The sequence below is a fragment of the Canis lupus genome, chromosome 3, assembly GCF_011100685.1.
Source record: "Canis lupus familiaris isolate Mischka breed German Shepherd chromosome 3, alternate assembly UU_Cfam_GSD_1.0, whole genome shotgun sequence".
NCBI lineage: Eukaryota > Metazoa > Chordata > Mammalia > Carnivora > Canidae > Canis > Canis lupus.
In genome coordinates this window covers 42,453,919-42,468,730 of record NC_049224.1, presented here as the reverse complement: position 1 = coordinate 42,468,730, position 14,812 = coordinate 42,453,919, and the positions used below count along the sequence as shown (strand labels likewise).

At 46.4% G+C, this 14,812-nt stretch overlaps 1 protein-coding gene across 3 annotated transcripts in view; it reads right to left on the bottom strand.

Annotated features, from left to right (window-relative positions):
- Positions 1 to 14,812, bottom strand: part of IGF1R (insulin like growth factor 1 receptor) — a 302,025-nt gene that overhangs the window by 12,850 nt on the left and 274,363 nt on the right. For all 3 annotated transcript variants that reach the window (XM_038532717.1, XM_038532719.1, XM_038532718.1), the window contains 3 exons: positions 12,897 to 13,056; positions 8,247 to 8,376; positions 2,601 to 2,735 (listed from right to left, as the gene is read on the bottom strand). In XM_038532717.1, the coding sequence (XP_038388645.1) occupies positions 2,601 to 2,735; positions 8,247 to 8,376; positions 12,897 to 13,056 (425 nt within the window). The remainder of the gene's footprint in view (positions 1 to 2,600; positions 2,736 to 8,246; positions 8,377 to 12,896; positions 13,057 to 14,812) is intronic.

The window sequence follows — 14,812 nt, the reverse complement described above, 5'->3', positions numbered from 1 at the left end:
CCTGGAGCTGAAAATATTTCCTCCCTGCCCTTCTAGAGGAAAAGTTTGCTGAGCCCTGCTCTAGAAGTCAGTTGCATGGCACTTGGCCACATGAGTGGGCCACCTTGAAAGGGGGTCTCAGCCCCAGTCAAGCCTTCTGCTGACTGTAGCCCTGGCTGAGAGACTGAGCCGGAGCCATCCAGCAAGCTGTTCTTGGGTTCCCAGTCTTCAGAAACTTTGTGGGATGGTAAATGCTTCTTGTTGTTTTTAACTATTAGGTTTGGGATAATGTTGAACTGCAGTAAAAAACTGGTACAGGCCAGGAGAGGGAGCGTTTCCATGCTAGGCAAGAAAATGCACTGCCTTTTTGTTTGTTTGTTTTACTAAATGACCTTTTGAGGCTCTTCCATCTTTGGGTCCTGAAGTCTAAAGAAGCTAACTGGGTCTCTTCCATTTCTGGGTCCTGAAGTCTAAAGAAGCTAATTGGGAAGGTTCTGGAGGGATCTGGGAAAACTCACTGTCTCCCCACCTGTCTCAGCTACCCCCCCGCATCCCATGTGCACTGCCCTGCCCGCCCCCCCGGAAAAGTGGAGCTTCCTGTCACTCATGGGCCTACTCTATGCCCCATGTCTAGGACCATGCAAATTTCCTACTCTAGGCCCTACTCAGATGACCAATGGATTCCCCTGCCCCCAAAATGGACGCAGAGGTGAAGGGATGCTGCCTTCCCTACAGTGATCTTGGGTCTTCTTAACTCCATGCAAGCTGTCCAGGGGACAGAACAGGTTTCAGCTGAGCAAACATTCAGAAGCAGCAGTTACAGAGTACAGGGCTCAGCTAATGCACTCCAGAAGTGCGGGGTGCTGTACCAAGTCTCCTCCAGCCTGCGGGCCCCACAGCTGCACAGTCAGAGCCATGGGAACAAAGCCTCCCATATCTACATGGAGCTTGGGAATTCAGCTTCGGGTCATGACAGGGTGTTTTGGGAAAAACACACAACCTTGGTTTGTTGACGGACATTGGTTTCTGCTTCCCAAGCTGTGGTCGTCAGATCCTAAGATGCTCCCCAAGATCCTTGCTTCTGAGGTAAATGCCCTGTGCAGCCCCTCAACCAGATGTGGGTTGGACTAAGGAAGATGATGGGATTTCATTCTGTTAGTTTTCTCATCAGTTGCCTCTGAGTTACCCAAAAGGGAGATCATCTTGGGTAGATATGGCTTAGTCAGCAAAAACTAATGGTAAATACCCCAAAGAGACAGGTTCTTTTGCTGGCTCTGAAGAAGTAAGCTGCTCCAGGGAGAGAAGACCCATTCTTTGGGAGGACCCCCATCCTGCAGCCACGGGGCTGAATCCTGCTGACCACCTGGAGGGCAGGTAAGAGGGAGGCCCAGAGCCTCAGATGAGGGAGGCCCCAGCCTACGTCAGATGTCAATCTGATGAGACTGAACAAGGGGGCCAGCATACCTGTGTCTGGATTCCTGACCCGAGGAAACTGCTGAGAGATTCTGACAAGAAAAGCTTTCATGAGGGTTGAGGCCTCAGTTTCCCTGCTAGCCACCTGACATGCATCTGACTCATTTGCAAACCAGCCCAACACCCTGAGGCCTAGCCTGAGGCAGTGCGCACTGGAGGCCTGGGGCATACAGGTAGGTAGCAGATCCAGGGCTCCTCCACACAGACACAGACATAGACACAGCTTGACAACTCCTCGGGGATCTTCCTCACGTGAAGCCAAAGACATCCTGAGAAGCACTTGTGGAAAATCCCTGAATTGGTCCTGAGGTACTACTAGTGGTAGCCTCCCTTCCACCCTCTGGGACCCAGTGGCCCAACCACAGAAAGAACACCTTCACACCCTCCTCTGACAGACAGTGAGGCCCTCTGACCTCTGCTGACAGGGGGCGGGGGGCATCGGGAACGCTCTGCCAGGATTGGACAAATCTCAGGAACAAGAAGCTTGTTTTTGTTAAGAAGTGGAGTGAAGTGATGGATCTGCCAGTGCCCCACGCTGTGCGTGCCCCACGCTGTGTCTGCAGGGAGGTGAGCTGAACTGAGGGCCAAGTAGCCCAGAGTGCATGTGGCTCCCATGCTTTATGACTCTTGCAAACACTCAACAAAGAAGAGACCTGAGAGGACCATGGTGGCAGTAGTGGCAGTGGCGTGGGGTAAGAGGTCTGAGGTGTGCCCTACATGGCGTGCCAGGAGTGCCGCCATCACACTGTGTACACAGACTGGAGCATTCTCTCAGGCCTGTGGTGGTGGCAACAGGCTCTGGAATTTGGGCTTCAGAGCACTCAGTCCTACTGTTGCCACCTCCCCCCACCTTTTAAAACTTTTCATGGACAAGATGCGTAAGGATTGCTTTGGTTAAATACCTCACAGAGATGTGTGGCCTGAGAAACCGCAGTGCTGACTATTAAACTAAAAGGGAAGTGAGGGGAAACTGAGGTAGCTCCCCAAAGGCACAGGTTTCTTCCATCAGGATGACCCTCTTCTAAACGGCCCACCAACGGCACCTGCCGGGCCAGAGACACAGGCTCTCAGGACCACTGACCCCCTGGGTCACTGATGAGGGAACTCAGAGGGTGAGCCCGGGTGGAGGGGGCCCAGGAAATACGTACAGCATGTCGGGGCAGTTGTCCGGCTTGTCCAGAAGGCCGCCCTCCATAACGAAGCGAAGGACTTGCTCGTTGGACAAGCCCTGGTATGGCTGCTCAGCCAGCGTGGCGATCTCCCAGAGAACGACCCCAAAGGACCTATGGTAAGAGAGGAATGTGAGGGCTCAGGAAGGGAAGGGCAGACCACACGGCCCTCTCCTTCCCAGCGTCCCCCTGCCCGGGTGCTGAGCAACTGCCTTCTGTGTGTGAGCCCGGCCCCGGCTACACATGGACCTCCATCTTCATCTGTTGCTGCTCATGTTTCCTGCAGGGGAGAAGCAGCCCTGGGGCACAGTGGAGGAAGCTGAAATGGAGGGAGTTTGCAGGGTCCCCTCAATGACAAGGAAGCACCTAATTTCTCTCCTGGGAAGCCCAGGCAAGCTGAGTTCAGGGCCTCACCAAAGCCACAGGCCCAGCAGGACTGTCTCCCAAATGTGCTTCATTCTCTAATCAAGGGCAGGTTCCTGCTGGGACAGTGGGGCAGTGGCCTCAAATCCATCCTGGGACAATCAAATACCCAAGGAGCTCTCGATGCTGGCTGCAGAGGAGAGTTTTTAAAACACACTGATGACTGACCACAGTTCTGATGTCATTGGTCTGGGGTACTGGGAAGTTCCACGGGGATCTCCCAGGTCCAGTGGGGCTGGTGGGAAGAGAAGGCCACGGGGGCTAGGAGCTGCTGGCCTGTGGAGGGCTTAGCCTCACAGCATGGAGAGTGAGGGGGGCAGCGCCAGCTGGTGACAGGGCTCCTGAACAGCCAGGTGTCCTCAAGCAGGGTTGAGCTGTGGGGCAAAGTTCTGAGGAGTACATTCAGGAAGGGGAGCTGTGAGCGACTGTGCCATGCATGCACTCCTGCCTGCTGGTTTACAAGATCCAACTACTGGAAAACAAATTAAAACACACAGGCACGCACACAGAAATTTTAGGCAGATACTGTTTAGAAAGGCAATGTTGTAATCTGCCAACTAAAGGTGCCTTCCCAACGCACACTGCCACCTTGTACAAATTTTCCTCGGTCTATTTGCCTTTATGTTCGGTTCATTTCAGCAGAATAAAGCAGGCTCGGCAGCAGCAAACGGCCTGCGGGGCTTCTGACAGGACTGTGGAAAGCCATGGGTGCTGGCAGAGCCGCACCGAAAATTCTGGGGCCGGCACTTCCCGCTGAGAGCTCTCGGATCCTGGCTGGGAGCCTGCAGCAGGAGGGCCTCGGACTCTGTACCATAACGTTTTATTCACAGCTTCAGCTAGAGCTACTTGGCCATGAACAGAAGGTTTCTGTGCAAATGGGTACCAAGAGTAGATGTTAGACACAAATAGGATCTTAGCTGAGGATGGACCCACCCAAAGTCCTTTTAAATTTCTGGTGACCAAGAAATAGCCTTTATGTTGTACAAGAGACCTAGAAAAGCCAAAGAGCCGGAGGCCTAGCATGGCCTTCAGAGGCCTGGGCTTGGGGCTGCCGGCTCCTCCATCGGCTATGGTGGTGGGCCTCCTGCAGAAGCAGTCCTGGTCAGGTAAGCAGCTCGCCCCGGAGGCTACTGCTCCTTGCATCCATAAGGCGGTATAGCTCTAGACATGACAAGCCTGCTGTTCTTACTGACTGCAGGCCTGGCCTGAGGGATCATCTGAGAACACAGTTTCCTCCCAGACCCACTTGCACCCCATGGGCTCTCCTAGGGGTGCTCCTTGCATCCATAAGGCGGTATAGCTCTCCTAGGGGTGCTCCTTGCATCCATAAGGCGGTATAGCTCTAGACATGACAAGCCTGCTGTTCTTACTGACTGCAGGCCTGGCCTGAGGGATCATCTGAGAACACAGTTTCCTCCCAGACCCACTTGCACCCCATGGGCTCTCCTAGGGGTGCCAGCTGCTCTCCAGAAGTCCGTTCTCACTCTGGCTCCCACATGGACTCCTTCAGCCCCAACTACTCTGGCTCAAGCTCCCGGGTACTTGGCTATCCATACACTTCACAAGTCTCAACCTGACATCTGCCTCACACAGTCCCGCTCTTCTGGCCTAACATGAGCAGTCAACCCAAGGCCATCCATGCCTCCGCCTCCTCAGAGTCCACCACAGTGCCCATGGTCTTCGTTGGGCCCAGAGCACTCCTCTGCTTTGGCCAACACTCTACTCCATACAGCATTACACTCTAGTGAACATGATCTTTGTAAATGACAGCACTAGGTCACATTCCTGTGTCACTCTTTCTTCAAAAGCTTTACATGTCTTTGTAGAACCTCCAGGATCAGGCCCAAGTACCTCACACAACATTGGAGGCCTTACTTGGTCTCTCTCTACCCTAGCCTCCTCTCTCAAGGAGATCCCACCATCTTCCACAAGCACCAAGTGCGTCCTGCCACTCGCTTCCCCAGCATTCCTACTGCCAGGAACCCATATCCTTATTGCTCCATAGGTGACAATTTGTACTTTAGGGTGTCCCACAACCCCATCTCTTCTGGCCAGCCTTCCATGACTCTAACCTGTCAGGATCCCTGCCTCTTCTCCATAAGACTTTATCCCTCAAGGACAGGGAGTGTGTCTCTGATCACCCTGTTCTTGTACACACCGACCATTTTCTGGGCCTCACCAGGTACTCGTGATCACACCTGTGAAACAACATAGCAGGTAACAGGCCAAGCTCTCCATAAATGCTTTCCCTGGGGTGACTCTTGTGTGATGTCAATGTCACTTGTCAGTGAGGGCCACTTAATGCTGGAGTCTGATCATTCCTCATGGGATGTGATCAGCTGTATGAAGTCCAATGTATAGAGACTGAACCATGTCTACCCAACACCAAGAGGCCACGCCTTGTGGCACCACTAGTTGTCACAGGAGCCATTTAAACATTTATCAAGCCACTGCAGATCTCATAGGGAGTGTAGACATTCCTAAATAGACTTCACCTCACAGATGGAGCACCAAAGCCCAGAGCTGTCCCATGGTTTGACCAAGGCCACAGAGCCAGTCAGGGATGCTAAGAAATATGCAAAACCCACATGTTTTTCAAAGTAGGAAATTTGCAATGAGGCACTGGTACAAATACCTTCACAGAAAACCAAGGCATGAATTTTGTAGATACATTCCATCTTTAAACACTGGACAAATGCCTTTGTGTGACATCTATTCTGATTACAAGCATGGATTTCCCCAGAAATGGTACAACTTGTTGTGAGTCTCCCATGTCAATACAAGTGCTGCCTGGGGTCCACATTCAGTAACTATGCCTCTGTGCACCAATACAGGATCACGTCAGTGTCCTACCCAGCAGCAAATCAAGAACTACAGAGATATCTGTGTTCCCTGCTAACATTAATTAGCTACTAAAGAAGCAAATGATTTTGATTTTAAGTGGGGTGCAATCAGTTCTGGATATTTGTGGCAGTTTGGAAACCTTAGTGAGTCAAGAAATAAAGACTGTTGTAGAATGACTCAGATGCACAAGAAGGGAACACACTATGGGTTCCATCTCCCTACTTCTGTGCTTGGGTTCCTCCAGGCCTGGAGGGCACGCTAGTGTCTTCTAACCCAAAGGAACCACTGACAGGGACACAGTGCCAGGGGAGCTGTAGGGGGAGCAAACATGGTGCCCAAGGGCCTGGGAATAGAATCTCAAAGGACAGCAGAAAAAGTGGAAATGTCCAAACTAGAGAACAGATACCATTTCCTTGTGACTCCAAGGTGTCTTGTCAAAACAGAGCAGGGTATACAAATGTGTCACAGAGAAGGCCCAACGGATGTCACCAGGAGGGCAACATAAGCACAGCATGAGCAAGATTCACAAAGAACAAAGATATCTTCAGAAGTAGGGTGGTCTGTTTTCATGAGGGAGGGAGTAAGCAGTCCCTGGAAATGTGAGTGAAAGCTCAACAACCAGCTGCCAAAGATGCTGTGGATGGGAGTTGGGGGCTGGATGTGACCATAGAGATACCTCCCAAACCTAAGATTCTGGGGTCTGTTTTACAAAGTCAAATAAAACTCTTTGCAACTTTTTCTAGATTTTCAACTGTTTAGGAATGACCATGCCATTGAATATAATCTAAAATAATTTCTGTTCCTTTGACAGGGAAAGCTTTAGATCCTAGGCAGCTGAGAGACCTCTATTCGCCAGTGTCCTGGCTGGCCTATCCTACATTAACCTCAAAGGCTGTGTTAAAAAAAAATCTAAAGCACCCTTAATGCCTGAATATTGACTGGAATGAATACCAAATACCCACTCTTATTTATATACACATATTATTGATTGATAATGTCTATGCTGTCATGTGGGAGAAAACTGGCATGGAATACCCTAAATGTCCCTTTGTTGCTGCTTGTTGCAGTCGTTGCTAACTACACTTTGGGGAAAAATTAGATATTAATAACTCCAGTTTTATCTTCCCATTCTGCCCCTCATTTTCTCTGGCTCTCACAGTTCTTTCTACATTATCATACTGTAAGCTGACCTCAGAGTTTTTGGAGGCATGGCGGCTAGAATAATCAGACACATGAACAGACCCAGGCCTGTCGTCTCCCCATCATCTCTACAACAAAAATGATGGTGAGCACTTTGATTTGACAGCAAAGAGGTAACTATGTTGGACAGGCTGATTGCAAAACAAATCTCATACGTGAACTCGAGAAGTCACTGCACTCTGCTGGGTCATATTCAAATGCTATTTCCAATTTGCACCTGTCTTCAAAGTAAGATCCAAGGCCCTTGAACCGTGAAAGGTTCACGAGGTTAAAAAAAAATGATGTCGGTCACTATTTAAATACCTCCTCTATGTGGTCATCCAGACAGTAGGAGTAAACAACTACCATTTCTGTAACACACCAGCAGTGGGATCTCCTGAGAGGACAGCCAAGAAACTGGTTGACGTGCCAGAAGGTAGAAAACTGTGAGAGTCAGAGGGTAGATGTGCCAGGGTTTGAGCCTGCCAAGGACCTCGGTTGTATTTGAGAACCTGACCTCCTCTCTGCAATGTTGGTGATGAATCACAATAAATGGCACTACTCAGAGTCCTCTGCATTCCTCAGCTGGTAAGCTTTCTACCCCAAGGTACATTTATTAAGGGAGATATTCTGCTTTCTATACCATCCCTGTGTCAACACAGGTCAATGATGGTGCCCATTGAAAAAGGACAGACAGCAGATAGGTCCAACAAGAAAATACATCCAGACTTAAAATCTTTCAGTCTAAATAGAGTAATGTCTGCAATCTCAAGTTTTAATTAGATGAGGCACACACACACACACACACACACACACACACAAACACACATCTGTTGGGAAAGATAAAATGAGAGCAGGCAGGCAGGGGAGAGGTGAAGTTCTCTGCCATGTCCTGGCTCCTGGTATCCTGGCCACTTAGTGAACAGCTAAGGACTGAAAGAGATGTTGGTCCTATAAATTCTTTAGATCCAACAAATGCCCATGGTCCTTAGCTGGCCCACCCACAACAGGAACCCTTAGAAATGCAGGAGTGTGACCCACATAACACTTAGCCAAAGCTGGAAATAGGCTAATGGTGAACAGAAAACATGAGAAAAATAAAGCCCTCGGGACTGAGCCAATGGGATCTGTGGAGGCTGGAGTGCTCCACGCTTGTGTTATAGGAAAAGTCTCTCATACCAGACGTCAGAGTGAGTGGTGAAGACTCCATCCTTGAGAGACTCAGGTGACATCCAGCGCACAGGCAGCAGCCCCTTGCCTCCTTTCCGGTAATAGTCTGTCTCATAGATGTCTCTTGTCATACCGAAATCTGTAAGGTAGAGAGAAGGCACCCGAGTGATACGCTTGGAGCAGCTCTCAGGGCAGAAGCAAAGATGTCCTGCCACTGTGCAGGGAGGCGGGGATATGGATGCCCATATCCAAGGGTGAGGCACACTTTAAGGAGGCTGGACCTCAGTGTTAGCGATTGTATAATGCAGAATCAATAAGGGATGACTGATTTGATTAATCATGTGACAAGGAAATACCAAGAAATCTCTGCTTTCAAATATGTTTATAATTTGACTCTTTAAAAAAGCTAATTCCTGGGGCACCTGCGTGGCTTAGTTGGTTAAGCGTCCGACCCTTAGGTTTCAGCTCAGGTTATGATCTCAGGGCTGTGAGATTGAACCCTGCGTTGGGCTCCACACTCAGCAGGGAGTCTGCTTGAGATTTTATTTTCTCTCTCCCTCTCCTTTTGCCCCTCCCCCTGCTCTCTCTCTCTCTCTCTCAAATAATGTTTTTTAAAAAGTTAATTCCAGGATGCCTGGGTGGCTCGGTGGTTGAGCGTCTGTCTGCCTTCGGCTCAGGTCATGATCTGGGGTTCCTGGGATCAAGTCCCACATTGGGCTCCCCATGGGGAGCCTGTTTCTCCCTCAGCCTGTGTCTCTGCCTCTCTCTCTGTGTCTCTCATGAATAAATAAAATATTTTACAAAAAAAGTTAATTCCAAATAAATAAATAAAGTTAATTCCTTTATTCATTTAAAATGAGAAGCAGTTTACAAATTATCAAGTCTTACAGTTTATCAAGAAAATATATACTGTGTAGACCAAAGGTCATTTTTCCTTTTTTAAAGATTTTATTTAGGGCAGCCCAGGTGGCTCAGCAGTTTAGCACTGCCTTCGGCCCAGGGTATGGTCCTGGAGACCGGGGATCGAGTCCCACGTTGGGCTCCCTGCATGGAGCCTGCTTCTCCCTCTGCCTGTGTCTGTGCCTCTCTTTCTGTGTCTCTTATGAATAAATAAATAAAATTAAAAATGAGAGACACACACAGAGAGAGGCAGAGATAAAGGCAGAGAGAGACGCAGGCTCTATGCAGGGAGCTCCATGCAGGACTCGATCCCAGGACCCCGGGATCACGCCCTGAACCCAAGGCAGATGCTCAAGCGCTGAGCCACCCAGGCATCTCAGGCCAAAGGTCATGTATATGTGGTTTTCAAAGCTGGTGAAATAAACAAGAGCATGTTGACTCTTATTTACTTGGTAGCACTGCCCCACTGCCAGAGGAAATAAAGTAGTTTTGCCACTTATTAAGGGGGAAAATATTGAAAAGTACCAATTCACGGGGGAAAAAAGTACCCAGTAAGATGCTTTGGGGATGCTATTTACCAGGCCCCTGGAGCTATTACTCAATAATGTTTTTCAACATAATACTCCCACTCATTTTTAAAAATTTCTTCCATTTTCCATGTCTCTAGAAGATGTCACATAATTACATTTGATGGCAGGCTTGCTTTATAATCCTAAACTATTGCTTCTTTGTCAGATTCTGATTTTCCACTCAATCATATAACCTTTTTCTTCCAGGGACTCTTCTGTTTTCCTTCCTAGGAGAAACGGCTGCTCTCCTTTCTAAAATGCTCATTCATGTCTCTATCTGTGCCACAAAGTGGTAAGGCTACAGAGCAAATTCAAGGAATAAATTTCCTTGGGCATTAAGCAACACAATTTACTTGTACTGAGCGAAGGGCCATCAAATTGCCTCTGGTAAAATTACTTGTCATGTTTGTAATCCATGAGACACTGGGCATTGGGACAACAGGGTTTTTGAACCCTAGTGAAGAATCAAACTGAAATGTTGAAGTCTTATCTCAGAATTACTCCAGGGATATGCAAACGAGAGTACTTGCCTTTAATTGCACAAGAAGGAAAAGAAAAGAAATCCCAGAAAAAGAACGTGAGCTATTTCTGAACACAAAAGAAAAATTTCAAATTTTAGCGAGAAAAACCACAAGTACAAAGAAAATGTCACTGTAAATGTACCACCTGGTTAAATGGCAAATATGGTCCTTGCTGATTTGGACTTCAAATGGCAAGTGGCACAATAATAGCTCTCCCACTGTGAAGTGGAATCAGGAAGAAAGTAGCATGAACTGAGCTCCTGCATGTGCCAGGAAGAGGGTGGGAAGCACGATGTCAATGATTGCAGGAACTAACACCTACTGAGGACCTGCCTCATGCCAGGCATGCACTTGGAGCTCTCCTGAACCTAGTTCTTTCCACCATCTCATGGCTTTGCTATATCAGCAGGCCCATTGCAGAGGGAAAGAAACTGAGGCTCATAGAACTTCAGGCACTTGCCCCAAGTCTCATCTGTTATTGGCAGAACCAGTATTTAAGCTCAGACCTTCTGGGTGCCCTACAGTTGGGGAAGGGGCACTGGTCGGCATCTCCATGGGAACAATCTGATTCTCCACAGAGAAGGGAAGGGAATGGAAAGGGAAGAGGAAGTGAGCATGGAGCACAAAGAAAGCCCAGACAGCAGCCAAAGAGGCTCTTCTTAGAAATCCCAGAGCATGAAGGCCTCCCGGGCTTCAAACACACCAGATGTGTGGATGCTTCAAAGGGCCAAATCCAGGGACACACTGTTGACTCCTGAATGAGTAATTCTAATGACCAAGGGATGTTTCCTCTATGATATGGTTCCATTCATCACCTCTGTCTCTCCAAATGAGAAATAAAGACACTCACCCATAATTTGATAATCATTCTAGAGGGGATACTCATTATTCACAACTAAAAGGCCGAAACAGTTCATTCAAAATCACTGCTAAAGAAAAAAATTACTGCTAAAGAAAGGTGAGCATTTCCAGAACAGGATAGTTCAAGAACTAGACAAAGAGGTTAGTTTTATTATTTTTTTTCCAGTACTTTGAATGTATCATGCCATTCTCTTCTGGACTGCAAAATTTCTGTTGAAAAACCAGCTTATAGTCTTATGGGGTTTCCCTTGTAGGTAACCATTTTCTTTTGTCTTGTTGCTTTTAAAATTCTCTTAATCACTACTTTTAGCCATTTTAATTATTACATCTCTTGGTGTAGAACTCCTTGGGTTGATTTTGTTGAGGACGCTCTTTCTGCTTCCTGGGCCCATTTCTTTCACCAGATTGGGGAAGTTTTCAGTCATTATTTCATCAAACAATTCTCTTCTCCGTTCCCTATAATGTGAACATTGTTGTGTTTGATAATGTTGTTGACTTCCTCTAACCTATCCTCATTTTTTGTTCTTTCATCTTTTTTTTCCCTGTTCCATTTGGTTGCTTTCAATTATTCTTCCAGTTCACTTCCTCTACTTATTCCCTCTAGTATATTTTTAATTTCAGTTATTGACTTCTTAACTTCTAATTGGTTCTTTGGTATATTTTCTATCACTTTGCCGAAGGTCTCAATGAGATCCTCCACTCTTTTCTCAAGCCCAGTGAGTGTCTTTGTGATCATCACTTTGAATTCTCTATCAGGCATATTGCTTATCTCTGATTTGTCTAGCTCTGTTGCTGTGATTTTGTCCTGTTCCTTCATCTGTTCCCTCATTTTGTCTAACTCTCTGTGTTGGGAAAGTCAGCAAAAGCCAAAGAGGTTAATTTTAAATAGATTTCAGATGTAAAGTGTCCCCCTGCAGTTTCTCAGGATAAATATTTGATGTTTTTCTGAGCCATCGTCATCTCATAGTAGCAAGATAAAGGTCCTGGTAAGAGCAGGTGCTTTCCTGAGCAGCCCTGAGGATGTGTGTGTGTGTGTGTGTGTGTGTCTGTGTGTGTCTGTGTGTTTTAATCAGGGTTAAGAGATCAAAGCAAAGCCCAAATCTAAAGGCTGAAATGAATTTCTAACTATCACCAGAAATGCAATCCAACTCCCTTTTTTGGTGTTTCAATAAGTGGTGGCAAAAAGAGCAGCTTGGTTGGTTAAGTATTCTAAGTGATAGGTCAAGAGTTTAGAGGTTGGCCAGCCCAGCCTGGATGTGAACCCCAATAAGCAGTGATCTTCCCTTCCCTGAGGGATTGCCACCTCCCTGTCATTGCTCCTGTTCTGTGTAGAGGCTTCATCATTAGGGGACCTCACTTCTTATAAAACTCCATGGACCAATGGGAAGACAAAGCTCCTTTCAAGCTAGGAAAATTGGGGGAACTATTGGTAGTTTTGGTGGCAACTTTTATTCCCAAGTCAAAATCACCTTGAGGATATTACCTCAATTATTTTTGTAACCAATGCTTAGAACTGTTTTGTCAAGAAATGCCTCAAATATCAAGAGAGGCTACCTCAGCGATCACAGCCTCAATTCACCCTTGTCCACTTGTTCCGCTGTGCCCACATGTGCTTTCGGGGTCTGAGCCAGCCTGGCCAGGTTTGTGATTGACTATCAACTGGAAACAACCACATTATTACCAAGAGCAAGACTCTGGACTCATGGGATGCATTGGAAAACCTCTCCACAGGTAGGCTAATGCCAACTTAGTCTCTGAAACACGTGTGAATTTAGTCCTTGCTCAGATCTGGAAAGCTAAGAACACACCTCCAATTTTGACTGTGAAATCTTCGGCCACCATGCAGTTCCTGGCAGCAAGGTCTCTGTGGACAAACTTGTTGGCATTGAGGTATGCCATGCCATCAGCAATCTCCCCAGCCATCTGGATCATCTTGCTTAGGCTTGGAGGTGCGAGGACTGGATTATTCTGTTGTACAGGAAAAATATAACATGAGAATTTAGGAGTTTTTCCCACCCTACATTCTTTTAGGATATGCAGATCCATCTTCGTTCAATCTGAGCACCACAGGTCATTCTGCTAAGAAACAGGACTTGCTGAAAAGGAACATATTATTATGGAGACCATAGCATCTGCTTCGTGGTAAAGTCATGCGCTTGCTCACTGACCACATCACACAAAGCTGCAAGGAGAAACACCAATTAGCACAACTTGGGACCAGCATTTTCTATTTTGGGTAGGGCAAAAAATTATTTAAAGTGGCACTAACAATTTTTGATATTAAATAATTCTTAGTTATTCAAATTTTTATTAGTTCATGCATTCCTTTTATTTCTATAATCAAAGTACAGGTAAAAGGAGGGAGAAAATACTACAAAAGCTATGTGGGAATAAGCAAATATGCTTCCCAAATGGACACTGTAGGCTTTATTTCTCATATAAGCATTATTATTTTTTTTCACATAAGCATTATTATAAATTATTTGATGTTTTTCTTTCTCTTCAACTTCCTTCTAAAGTACAAAAATATCAAGGTTAATGTTTTCACCTTACAGTGTGGCATTCCTTGGGTTATTATTTTTCTGTGAGCACCAAGGAAAACAGACACTTGCCAATTAAAGCCCAGGTGAAGCTTATTCTGGAGGGGGCTGAATGTAAACCAGTGACTAGTAACATGGATAAGCATTTTTTTGCAGAGAAGGGCAACATACTGGCTTTAGAATTAAAGAGAAATACCTCCAAATAATAATAAATCTATTTGGAAAAACATTTATATATAACATGTGCCCAAATCTCTCCATCCTAAAAAAAAAACAAAAACAAAAACAAAAAACCACCAAAGTCAATCAGCTTGCTACAGTTGAGATGCTAACTACCTTTTACTTGCATTAGCACAATTGATTTTAACTCTGGTTCCCTGACTACGGAGTATCTGTCACAACACGGCAAAGCCATGTTGCTCTGATAGGTCCCACATGCCACCTTCCCAGCTCAAATCCTGTGGACCATGGGCAGAGCATCCCTGGGTGGGGTCACTGCTGGGACGATGAGCTGGGATCACGCATGCAAAGTGCCTGCTAGCACCAGGCCAGGGTCCGTGTTCAGTGGAGGGTGGCTTTGCCCAGTGATGTGCTAGTTTCTGTTGAAAGCTGGCTTCTAGAAGCAAGGTAACAGCCCTCCAAGTATTTCCTGGTTAGTTCCCTACACTTGATATACATGTACATTCTGAAAAGACTATCAACACTGCCTCTGGTGATTTAAAATACTTACCACTGAGTTTTCTGGGGAAGTGATATGAAGTCCCCAAGGGTAAGCCCCAAACCAGTACTATCTTTTACACAGGAGGTTTGTTTGTACAAGTTTTTTCCCTCTGGACCCACCATTGCCTTTTAATCTTTTTGGGGCTCTAGATATGTATGGAATGCAAGGAAATCTGCAGGTGAAATGTTAAGTTTACACTCATGATACTTAAGCTGTGGAGTATTAAGTATATGTGTTTACTAGAAGTAGTCATTCATAATTAATATGAAAAACAGAATCAATAAAAGCAACCAAGTTATAAATATCGGAAGAGAGGGCTGACATTTTGTCGGTTCATGGTGCTACAGTGCAGTTCTTTCAGACATTTTAGAGAGCGGAAATCTTTAATTTGCCTAGAGCTACTGAAGACATGTATACACAAACACCCACATTTAGCAAAGTAAATGAGCAAATCTTCACTTGG